The sequence below is a fragment of the Gossypium raimondii genome, chromosome 10 (genome assembly GCF_025698545.1).
Source record: "Gossypium raimondii isolate GPD5lz chromosome 10, ASM2569854v1, whole genome shotgun sequence".
Classification (NCBI taxonomy): domain Eukaryota; kingdom Viridiplantae; phylum Streptophyta; class Magnoliopsida; order Malvales; family Malvaceae; genus Gossypium; species Gossypium raimondii.
In genome coordinates this window covers 4,307,612-4,319,656 of record NC_068574.1, presented here as the reverse complement: position 1 = coordinate 4,319,656, position 12,045 = coordinate 4,307,612, and the positions used below count along the sequence as shown (strand labels likewise).

Here is a 12,045-nt window from a genome sequence, read left to right as displayed (position 1 = left end):
CCTGCTATGATTTGGATTATAAAATTGGACCGGTCATTATTGGTTTTAAGTGGAGTTAGGGTGGGTTTGGATGGGCGATTAGCAGCGGTGCGGTGCGTTTAATTTACTTTTTGTCTCACGCTACAGTATCACTACAGTATCTAATCTCACCGCCACTGCTGTTTTTACACTAAATGCAGGTAAACGCACCGCCCATCTAAACTCACCATTAATTTGGATTATAACATTTTGGGTAAACTCCACTCAAAGTTACTAAACTATTAGCAAGTTTACGTTTTGGTCATTCAACTTCAAAAAGTTATAAAATGGTCAATGAATTATTTGAAAGTTTTCATTTAAGTCACTAGACTGTTAAAATTGTTGTTGTATGGTCTTCTCTATTTGCACTGCTTGCACCAATCAAAAACTCTCATTCATTTTCTCTTCAGTTCAGTTTTTTTTTTATGAAATAACTTTAATGTCACAATGCTATGAGCCAAAATTCAAATAGTTTTCTTCTCTAATCTTTAACATTAACCATCAGATTGACTTGAATCTAAGGTTTAAAACTTATCTAAAGAGGATAAAAAACTACAAGCAAAAGGAGATTTCACTATAATAATAGAATAGTGCAAGAGAAGAGAGAATCAAAACAAAAACCCAAAACCCTGAAAGAAAGACCCTTTAAAACAAATAATAGAATTCTCTCAATTTAAATATTTATGTTATTAAATCTAGAGTAACTAAGGTCTATTTATTGGCTAAAATTTGTAGCATATATGACTAAAATATCCTTAAGTTAACCAGAGTTTAAATGGGAAACTAAAACAAAGATTAACTGAGAGAATAAAATCGAGAAACTTGAGGGACATGTCGTCACGTCGTTGAGACGAAATTCTTATTCTAGTCATGACATAGACTGCTTATCGGGACGAGGAGTATTCCCTCGTTGTGACGTCACTCGCTGTTTTGGTCGAAATGCGAAGCATATTTCCACAAATCTCCACCTTGACTCATATTTCACTTAACTCCCTTGCCAAGTGACCGCCTCTAGACGTACTAACATCCAGAGTAAGAATCCTGCACAACAGATATGAAATAAGCAATATTCGCAAGTATACGAGTCAAGTTGTAATATAGTTACAACGAAGTAGGTAAGTACCTTGAGAATCGCACTCAATAGAGGCTAGCACTAAATTAACTTTAACCTAAGCATAAATAGATCTAATTAGTAATTTAAATAAATTATAGTACGATAAAACATAAAAGAAAATATTTTTAGATTTTTATAAATAATGAAATAAAAATAACCTAAATATAAAAAACTTAGGAAAACTCTAACCTAAGCACAAATAGTTCATCGCGATGTGGTGACGATTTCGGCTCTTCTTCGGTAATTATAGTCGCACTAGTAACCGTTGAACCTTGCAAAACATATAGGCTGCCATTTTTCTTTCCTCTCATTACAACGAGAGCTCCACAAGAAACTTTAAAGCCATTTGACTCAATGATTATCCTGCAACCATTAGAATCCAAAAGTCCCAATGAGATGAGATTTTTCTTTAAGTCAGGTACATACCTGACATCTGATAGTGTCTGAATTATTCTATCGCGCATCCTAATTTGTATTGTTCCTTTATCGATTATCTTACATAGAGAATTATTCCCCATCAGCACTACTCCACCTTCAACTGAATTGTATATGGAGAATCAGTCCCTATTGGAACACATGTGATAAAAGCACCCTAAATCTAGAATTCATTCAGAAGTAAGCTTGGAGCTTTCACTCATCAATACTAACAAGAAATCAAAACCTCTATCTTCGGCTGCACTAGCATCAACAACTTCGACTTTATTCTTATCTTTCTTGTCGTTTCGACATCCCTTTTAACATTTTTTGAAGTTTGCAGCATTCCGACTTGATGTGGCCTTTCTTTTTGCAGTAGTCACATTATTTGTCTTTGTTTCTGGATTTAGATATCGCCCTAGACCTACTTTGATCTGGCTTTTTGGATTGTTGCCTGCCCCTTGTAACTGAAACTGAGACTTGCTTGTCTGACATTTTGTTTGGACCTAACTCGTTGTCGTGCTTATCCTTACTTAGTAGATTCCTCTTCACGTCCTCAAATGAGAGGTGATCTCTCCCATAAATTAGAAGGGTAACAAAACTCACTAATATGAGCTCTAATAGACTCACATTCGACCATTCTAAACGTTTAGAGATGATGTTTTAACACTAACTTGTTGGCCAAGGATTTCGTCATATACAAGGTTTCGAGTTTCTTTCATAATGTATACGTTGTTTTCTCCTTCAAAATCTCCTATAACACATTATTTTTTAGATATAATTGAATTATGGATAGAGCTTTTTTATCTAACCTACTTATAGGCTAAAATTCGTAGCATATATTATTAGAATATCCCTAGGTTAATTAGAGTTTAACTGGAAAACTAAAACATAGTGTAATTGAGAGAAGAAAACAGAGAAACTTGAGGGATACGTCGCCACATCTTGACATGGTGTTCTTGTTGTCGGAATGAAAGTCTTCTTCTTGTCGTGACGTTGGCTACTCGTCAGGACGAGGAGTCTTCCCTCGTTGCGACATCACTCACTGTTTTGGTCGAAATGCGAGGCATATTTTCATACGTTCGTTGTCGCTTGAAGTTCACTAGCTAAACTTTTTTTTAATTAAAAAAATTCCCAATGGCTTAAATTAAAAAATTCAAATAGTTCAGTGACTTAAATGAAAACTTTTGAAAAGTTCAATAACCATTTTGTAACTTTCTAAACTTGAGTAACCAAAACATGAAGTTACTAATAGTTTAATGACTTTGGGTATAGTTTACCCTAAATTTTTTTAAGTTAATTTGTATTTAGACCATTTTAGCTTAGAGTCATTTTTAAATCTGTATTAATTTTAGATTTATCAATGGAGTTTTCAATCAAATCATTTAGCATTTTGAACTTAAGATGAGTTATTTCTTAAGTTCAAAACATTCCTAAAATTCCTTGCTTAAAGTTTAAATTATTTATGTTTTATAATCAATTTTATTTAAGTTCATATTATTAATTTTTATAATCATATCGATATAAGTCAAATTTAAGGTAATCGGGTTGGATTTTGAGAGCTATCTAAGGACTCATTATTCGTTCATCTAATTGAATGCCAAAAATATATACCCAATTAACATAGCTTGGAATGAGCATGCAATGCTGTGTAATGTGTATACACAATAAATATTCAAAAATAAAATTGAGAATTAAGAGAAATACTGGGCCTTATTATTGTATTGAGAAAAAAAGAAACACTAGAAGTTCAACATGTACAGAAGGGTGAAAGAATTTCAATGGATGGGTGTCACCAAATGGACCATATGGCAACATATTACAAACTGAAGGGCTGAAATTGAAACTGAAACTAAAGGGATGTATAATTATTTTACAATAAAAAAAAAAAACCATTCAAACATGATTACAATCTCAGAGTCCTCGTCACCAAAACAATCAAGCAAGAATTGTGCAACCATTTAAGACATGTAGTCGTGTGTATCATCGGGGTTTCCAGTTCGTGGAGATGCACCTTGGTCTGTCCCTGTTGTTCTCTTACTCATGTTAGCTCGCTGCACTAGTCGAACCAATGCTTCAACCACTTCTGACATAGGCGGCCGAAACTCGGGCTCCGGCTGCACCAAATAACCAAGTAAAAGGATCAGTTTAGCGTATATGAGAACACAAAAAGAACACAAGTGATCTTTCATTTTTCAGCCAAGACATTACCTGGACACAAAGAGCGATCACATCGGCAAAACGTGAGAGAGATTTAACGGGGTAAAGCCCTTTAAGTGCCGGGTCAACCATCTTGGATAGAGCATCGATATCGTGGAGTTGAGGTGTTGCCCATCGAACCAAAGATTGCTCCAGTCTATGCCTTGTGCTGTAAAAAACACTCAGCATGGTAGTTAGAATTGAGGTCAACTAAGATGAACGTAACACCCTGAATGATGCAATACCCTATTCTTCATAGATCATTCCTCACCTGTCAAATGGCTTACGTCCAGTGAGAAGTTCCAACATAACCACTCCAAAACCGTAAACATCACTCTTAAGAGAGTACTGTCCGGACATAGTAACCTCAGGTGCACTGTATCCAGACCCCACATCGTCACGATTTAGTACCTGCATACCAGAATGAGATGGGTTCAGTTTATGCGCAAGCAACCATTGAAACCCTTACGCACTTGAGCAAACATCATGTGTCATACAAAGAACCATATTATTCATAGACCATGAAACACCCTAAGTTTAGTTCATGTTACCGAATATAATGAACTCTTTTTCGAGGAAGAATACAAAGCCATTTTACGATTTTTCTAACCGATGCTTCATTTGCGATAAAAAATTGTTAAGAATAGGATATAAACATACAAAGTCCGAGATGGTAATAGCCAGCACATCCTTTGACAAATGCTAGTCAACATGCGTGGAATGAAGAACTTTTATCAAACAAAAGAGGCAAGATAATTCAAAAACAAATTATGGACAACATAGTTTCGTAAAGCTAGTGGGAAACTCAATAACTAACATAAAATGGAATCATATTAGTTCTTGTAGGAACAGTGACTTCTAGAATGTACAAAATTTACCTCATCTGCATTTGGAATAAACGTCGCCAATCCCGAGTCTGAAAGGTGAGGGTTGAGTTCAGCATCAAGTAAGATGTTAGCTGACTTGATATTTTTATGAACAACAGACGGCGAGCAAACTTCATGGAGGTACCTGGGGGGAAAATCATCCTTTCATGAATTCCGAGTAGCCATTTCCCCATTTGCAAGGGATAATTATCACTGTGGGAACAAAAGTCTAACTTCCTACTTGAATTTTACTCAATACATGGTAAATATCAGATTTTAACCGGCAATTCCTCAAGTTAATTTGGAGTTATAACCAATTGGACATCACCAGGTACGCCAACTTTTTTAACCTCATCAGTGATGATCTAAAATGAGAATAAAAAATAGATCGTTACCCATCATTGAAGTTTCAACTTACTCTAATGCACGTGCAGTCCCGAGAGCAATTTTGACTCGGGTGTTCCAAATCAATGGCTTGCTGTACTCATCTGATATATGTAGGAAATCGTAAAGTGAGCCATTTTTGTGGAACTCGTAGACAAGCAGGTGTTGTCCATGCTCTGAACAATAGCCAACCAACTCGGTTACATTTGTGTGATGCAACTGGGATATATTTGAAACCATCTCCATGAAATTGTCAGACATGTTACTGGGAAGAGCCGATGAGTCTATTTTCTTCACCGCAAGAACCTACGGCAGTACAAACACAAGATACCTGCTAGGTAAGCACTGAGTATAACATTTCTAAAAAAAATTAAGGCAAGTAGAAGACGAACTACGGGCAAAAAATTTAATTGCGATAAAGGCAGATATCTCATATGCCTCACATAAAGGTCACAGCTAAAAAAGTCTCACGTACAAGATTAAACATGTGGATCGCGGATGAAAAGAGTATTTCTCAAGTTAGAGCATGTTAAAAACTATAGATTACGTTTTCTTTGTTTTGACATGCCTTTGGATTTTTATAGGCTGGAATATTCTACCTTGCCATCAGCAAATTGAGCTCGATAAACACGTCCAAATGACCCTTCACCGAGAAGATTTTCAACACTGAAACTGCCAGTAGCTATCTGGAGGTCTGCTATCGAATATGATGTAACATTTGTAGGAGCCGGTACAGCTTTCTTAACAACAACAGGCTTTTTAGAAAACTCTTCATCATCGAATGATTTGAAACGGTCAATAGGAGGGGGTCGAAGGCTTATTGAAATGGGTGTATCAAGTGCCTGGCTATCAAATGAAGAGGAGGACTTGACTGATTTTATTTCTGCAATACAATTTTAAGCATAAGAAGAGAAACAAATAATGAGATCAAGAGGATTAAACATGTGTTCAAAGCCGAAAGATTTAAAGAAAAAAGTTAACATAAACTATGATGAAAAGCAAACTAAATTTGTACAATTTATGCACAGTCAAAAGCGGCCTAGAATTTGTAAAAGTCACATGGTTCAATAGGCATCAAGCAGCATTTGGTAGCATTTTGACATGATGAAATCAAACATTTTGTGAACATAATATAGTCCTCGTCTTAGTCCATCCTCCCCCTCCCCACACGCCAAAAAACATGACATGAAAAGGCATCAATGTCTCCTATTGGCTAAGATTTGGTTTCAGTTATAACAAGCCTTTATCAAAGCAAAAAGCTTGAATCCACGTGAGAATTCACAAAAATGAGAGATGAAGAAATGCCCACCAAATTGTGGGGCCAAGAGAAGTTTTTACATTATCAGCATTTCAACTATCTCGAGCATACACTCAGCATATCTCATGCTTCAAATGGAGTCTAGAGTTATAAATTCTAAAATGAAATTCCTATATATTCTTCAGAAATTTAATAACTACAAGAACAAGGTTATAACTGTTTGTAGCTAAAAGTTAAAGGACACACAATCTCTTCATTAAGAAATACAGCAAAGATAGATTTATGGTGACATGCAACTAGGCCACCATGCAGAATTGCAGATAGACTGCAAGTGGTACCTTGCACTTCATTAGAAGCAAGAGGAGCAAGGGGTTGATTGTCGAGCTTTTCGACATCCGAGGATGACTTCCTGGATCTTCTCTTCACCAAAAAAAACGCTACTATAGCCCCAATAATAAGGATTGATATCACTATTCCAGCTATGGCTCCACCTCCAATTCCTGAGCCACTACTCCCACCACCAGAACCACTATCTGATGCAGAACCATCGCTGCCAGATTTGTGCTTTCTGTTTCTAGTGGCAGGAGGAGTACCAGGTGGAGGTGGAGGTGCAGGCCCTGAGCTCCATGAATTACCATCCTTCCTGTCATAAAAGATTATTCAGATTGAAATCACAAAGAATTTTCTTACCATATAGAAGCCTCAACACTTGATAAGGCAGTCAAATGCTTACTTCAAATTGATACTTTTCAGTTGATCAGGTACCCAGCCAGTAAATTGGTTGTTCGAAACATCTCTGCAAGACATAAATACAACTATCAAAAAGAGAAGTATTATAGGGTCCATTGCATTATAAGAAAAAAATATATAACGTGTAGCATTTTTGAAATGATATACTGGTTACGCACAGAGTATCGAGGGGAAGATTTGCAAGGACATCAATAGTGCCTGAAAACTGGTTGTTTTGCAAGTACCTATAAGAAGGGTAAATAATACATATGAGGAAAATTCATCATATAAAAGTGTTCTATAAAAGATGTCTCCTCTTATACTTACATAGAGCTTATACTGGTAAGATTCTTAAAACTCTCGGGGAGACCACCGTTCAGAGAATTGAAAGAGAGATCCCTGAAGCAAGGAATAAAGATAAATTCAACTAGCTCTTTCAGTTAAATTAGCTTAAACACAGGCAAAATATATATTATCTGCTTCGTGGTTGGTAGGAAGAACATCTTACAGTGTGGAGAGGGAAGAAAGTGGTCCAAACATGTCGGTCAGCGCATTCTGCAACTGATTATGAGCAAGATTTCTGAATTTCCAGAAATGGAAAAGCAGAAAGACAATGTGTTAAGAGTTTAAATGTCTACGGACCTCATGACAAGAAACAAATAATTGGAATATTACTTACAGGTACTGAAGAGAAGGCATCTGACTGATGGCAAAAGGGATGCTGCCAGTAAATTGATTATACTCGAGATTTCTGCATGGAAATGAACATTATATTAAATCTAAATCAACTTAAAAAAAAGAGAGGTAGTAATAGGAAAGGCAACAAATGCGCAAATGAAATATACAATCGCTGCAAGTTCGGAAGAGTAAAATATGGTATATCTCCTGCAAAATTGTTGTGGCTCAAGTCCCTGCATGTTTTGTCAAATATCAGTATGAATCAAATAAACATAGAACAAATGAACACATAATTAAAGATTACAGGTTTCTTACAATTCTTTCAATGATGTCAAACTTTGAAAGCTGTAACCCACCGACCCGGAAAGTCCAAGATTTGACAGTTTACTGATAAAAAGGACAATATAAGAACCTACTATAGTTGATATCAGCAAGATATAGGCTAAGATGTCTCGAAGGAAAAACAGGGAAAACAGAATATCACATTTCAGTGACGCGTTTGTTCGAGCAAGTAACACCTTTCCAGGACTGCCCACATGGATCACCATTGCTAGCAGTCCAACCTGTTAGCTGCTGTGGTGAATTTAAGCTGGTATACATAACCCCTAGAGCAGAAGCTGCACATCGAACATCCCACGTGCAGAAAATAAGTGAGAAAACAACATTTGTCCGGAGAGGAAAGACCTTTTCGAAACTAAAATATGTTACTGTCCTAAGAAGACGCTTAATGAGGGGAAAAAATGAAAAGGAGGTAAATATGTGAATCAAACCCAATCCTCAATGCTGCTCTTCCAACATTTTGAAACATTGGTTTTGGAAGTAGCAGGGTAAAATATCATTACCAATTGGAGTAGACCATTAAAAGAAACAGATTTTATTGACATCTATCAGCAAAAGCCTTGCCCTCAACAGATTGCATTGGATCCAGTCAGCAGCAATTAAGAGAAGAGCTAAAAAGATCGTAAATTTGTCCAGAAACTCGTGTACTAGCAAGTTATGATTTAAACTAACAACTAAAAATAAACCCAAATTTTCCTCATCCTTAGTTAATCTCCATAATCTAAAAGAACTCACCTTTGAGAAGCAAGGTCAAAACTTTATAAACAACACCAACAAAGTTAAAATGGCATTGTAATTAAACAAGTCCATTTGAAGCCACAAGCAGCTCAAAACAGATAAAACATATCAGAAAAGCAAAGGTAACCAAAAAAAGTAAAACCAAAGATCACAGATTTGGCAAACGGTAAAAAAAAGAAGAAGCAAGCAACTGCAAAATCTATGAATCTAAAACATAATAAAGCAGAAAAGTAAAACAAAGTAACACTAACCATCTGCTTGATCTGTTTCGCCATTGACACATCTTGGCTTAAACCCCAGAATGCAGACTGTAAACAGCACCAAAATCAAAGCCTTTTTCCACTTCTTCACCATCTTTGCCCAAACTGGTCTCTCCCCAGAAACCAAAAGAAAGAAAAAATGGCTTTGGCCTTTGGTCTTTAACACCCTTTTTTCCTTATTCGTCTTTCTTTATAATTTTTTTTTTTTTTAGTTTCTGTTAGAGATTTTATACTTATTTAGCCATAAGTCCATACCATAACCAAGCAAAAGCTGGCAGGCACGATTTGCCAGAAGAATCCAAAGCCACACATATGCTTTATATTTACCATTGCCTATGTCTACATCATTATCATTAACATCAATATTAATATATATATACACACACAGTGACTACAAAGCATCACAAATTCCATACTTTGTAATTTGGGTTTTTGTTTTTATTCTTTTTTACGTTACTGAAACTGTTAAAAAATTGAAAAAAAGTTAAACAGATGTTTATGCCCTTGGTGGGTGGTCCTTTTCCTTGAAACACTGTTTTTGCAACAACAACAACAAAAAAAAAGTTTGATTACATTCTTTAGACTTATTACATCTAATAATTCTAAAATATTGATATAATATTATTTTTACCCAATGATAAAATACCAGGTGTACTGATGCAACTTTCACACGGTATTTGGGTTAGGGTCTTATTTTTATTTTCGTGATGATGATTATACAGCTTTTAAGAGTAGTAGTTGGCATCAAATATATGGCCCATGGTATATTTTATATGGACAAAAAATAGAATAAAGACATGATATATTGCATTGCTTTAAAGATTGAATGACTCATAAAATAATAACTGGAATATTTCATTTTATACCCTCCCATTTTCAAGTTCCACAAATTATTTATCTCTAGAAAATTTTATGGTTGTTTTCCCACCTCCGTTCATGTTGTAATTATTTTTGTTTCATGTTATTAAATTAATTCGAATTTTATTCAAATTTTAATCATACAAAATATTATGCAATTAAAGATTACAATAATTTATTGTGTAATTAAACACTTATACAAAACATTAATTAATTGTACAAATAATTATAAATCTCATAATTATATAACATTAAAGTTTACCAAAAATTCATCCTAAACCCTAAACAACTTTCTTGGAACTTTTTAAAGTTATTATAAAATTTATTAAGAAAATTTTTAAAAAAATGATTGTCAAAAAAAGCCTAAATTTAATGTTAGCTCAAATTTGTGATTAGTCCCAACCATTTTCAGTTGCCTAGTTTACGTAAATGCTTGAAGAAACCCTTTAATTTGGTGTGTGTGACATAAAAGCTTGCATTAATGCCGTAATTATGTCACATGAGTTTTAATTGGGTATTTAATGGTGGGGGCTCTGGCCTCTGAAGGTTCTCAATTCTCGTGGATCTTTAAAAAGTCGATCGTACGCCTCTTCTTCTTGCTGTTGTTTTTTTTTATGCCCAAAAACCCATGTCATTTCCTCAAAGCTATTAACTACCCCCATTTCTAATTTTGTCATTTTAAAGTAATTATATTTTTAAAAAGTTAAAATTTTGAGTAAATTAATTTTCCGGTGGCTAGTTATTTATTTAGACTTGAGAGACTCAATTTCCTTTTATTTTATTTTATTTTATTTTATTTTATGTAATTTTTTTAAATAATGTTAGCTTTTTAAGGAATTGAATTAATGTTAGCTCATCCTTCACATAATTTTTATAATGGAATTTATATTATTATTTGAGTGTTTGATTGAGTTGAAATTGCTCGAGTTAGTAAAATATTTTCTTTTATAAAATAATACTCAATTGATAGAAATACATATGCATGATAAGACGTGAACTGAAACATCATAATTTTAATATGTTAAATTTATCGTTTTAACTAAAGTTAGGTGTGGAGCTAGAAACTTTGGATGGTGAGGTGAATTTTTTAAAAACTAAAACATTTATAAAAAGTATATAAACTAATGCTTATTTTTTCTTCATGATATTCCTCTACTTCAAATTTTCTTTCAAAATTAAACATAACTTAAGTGTTTTTGGTGTCACGAGAATGCAATATATCAATTTTTCAAATGCAATGTTCACAATAATCACACTAAAACAACAAATTCTAAATGAAAATGTTAAATTTCTAATCAATCCTAATTTCTTCAAGGGTTTGTATTAATCAAACTTAATTTTTTTTGTGAATTTATACATCAACTATGTAAAAATAAAATAAAATTTGTAAGTAATGTATTTGGGGGTTAATTGACCCCATGCCATTAACTAAAGCCTTATTTAGGTTTTTGTTATACCTACAAATCACAAACTCATCCCACATGCCACCGGCCTCATAAAACAATACCTTGCGAGCCCACATTATAGGCTTTACGTCTTCATTATATATAGAACACTTACCACTTGTCCATCACATTTATCTATTGCCTTAACATAACAATTGATACTTACGAGGAAAATGACATTAATAGGTTGGCTAAATTCTAGTGAATATGAGACCATTCCAAAAGGCAATACTTGGCGTCTCGAAAAGAATTGGTGATGCCCCTTTTTAAGACTCGTAGGAATGATCTCTCTCCCTCGACATAGACTCCCAAAAAATTTACCATTCCCTTCTAATTTAGATTGTAATACCCAATTTTAGCCCAGGCTCACATATGGAAACATAATTTTTGAGGATATGCAATCTTAGATATGATATGCAATCCTAGATATGATATGCAATCCTAGATATGATATATGCAATCTTAGATATGATATGCAATCTTAGATATGATATATAATCTTAGATATGATATGCAATCTTAGAATATATGATTTTGTAATCTTAGAGATTTAATTTGTAGATACCCTTTAATCTCAGCCGTTGATGTAATTGATCTGTACCGTTGGATTTGGGGAGGCTCAACTATAAATAGAGGTCTCTCCCTTCATTGTAAAAAAAGAGGGGGGAGAAAAAGATGAGGAATAAAAAAAGAACGATTGGCAGTTTTTTAAAGGTGGTTTACTATTTTTTTCTTTCGATTATAT

The 12,045-nt window shown here is 34.3% G+C and overlaps 1 protein-coding gene across 1 annotated transcript; it reads right to left on the bottom strand.

The window, feature by feature from the left end:
• Window positions 1-3,240: 3,240 nt before the first annotated feature.
• LOC105776855 (protein STRUBBELIG-RECEPTOR FAMILY 6-like) lies at window positions 3,241-9,283 on the bottom strand. Its single transcript, XM_052622080.1, has 16 exons — window positions 8,989-9,283; window positions 8,145-8,277; window positions 7,976-8,047; window positions 7,828-7,893; window positions 7,662-7,733; window positions 7,491-7,562; window positions 7,310-7,381; window positions 7,162-7,227; window positions 6,987-7,049; window positions 6,592-6,896; window positions 5,595-5,878; window positions 5,030-5,301; window positions 4,624-4,756; window positions 4,017-4,156; window positions 3,758-3,914; window positions 3,241-3,663 (listed from the first exon to the last, which is right to left on the bottom strand). The coding sequence occupies exons 1-16, from the start codon at window positions 9,089-9,091 to the stop codon at window positions 3,508-3,510; spliced, it is 2,166 nt and encodes a 721-aa protein (XP_052478040.1). The 5' UTR covers window positions 9,092-9,283; the 3' UTR covers window positions 3,241-3,507.
• Between the last annotated feature and the right edge of the window lie 2,762 nt (window positions 9,284-12,045).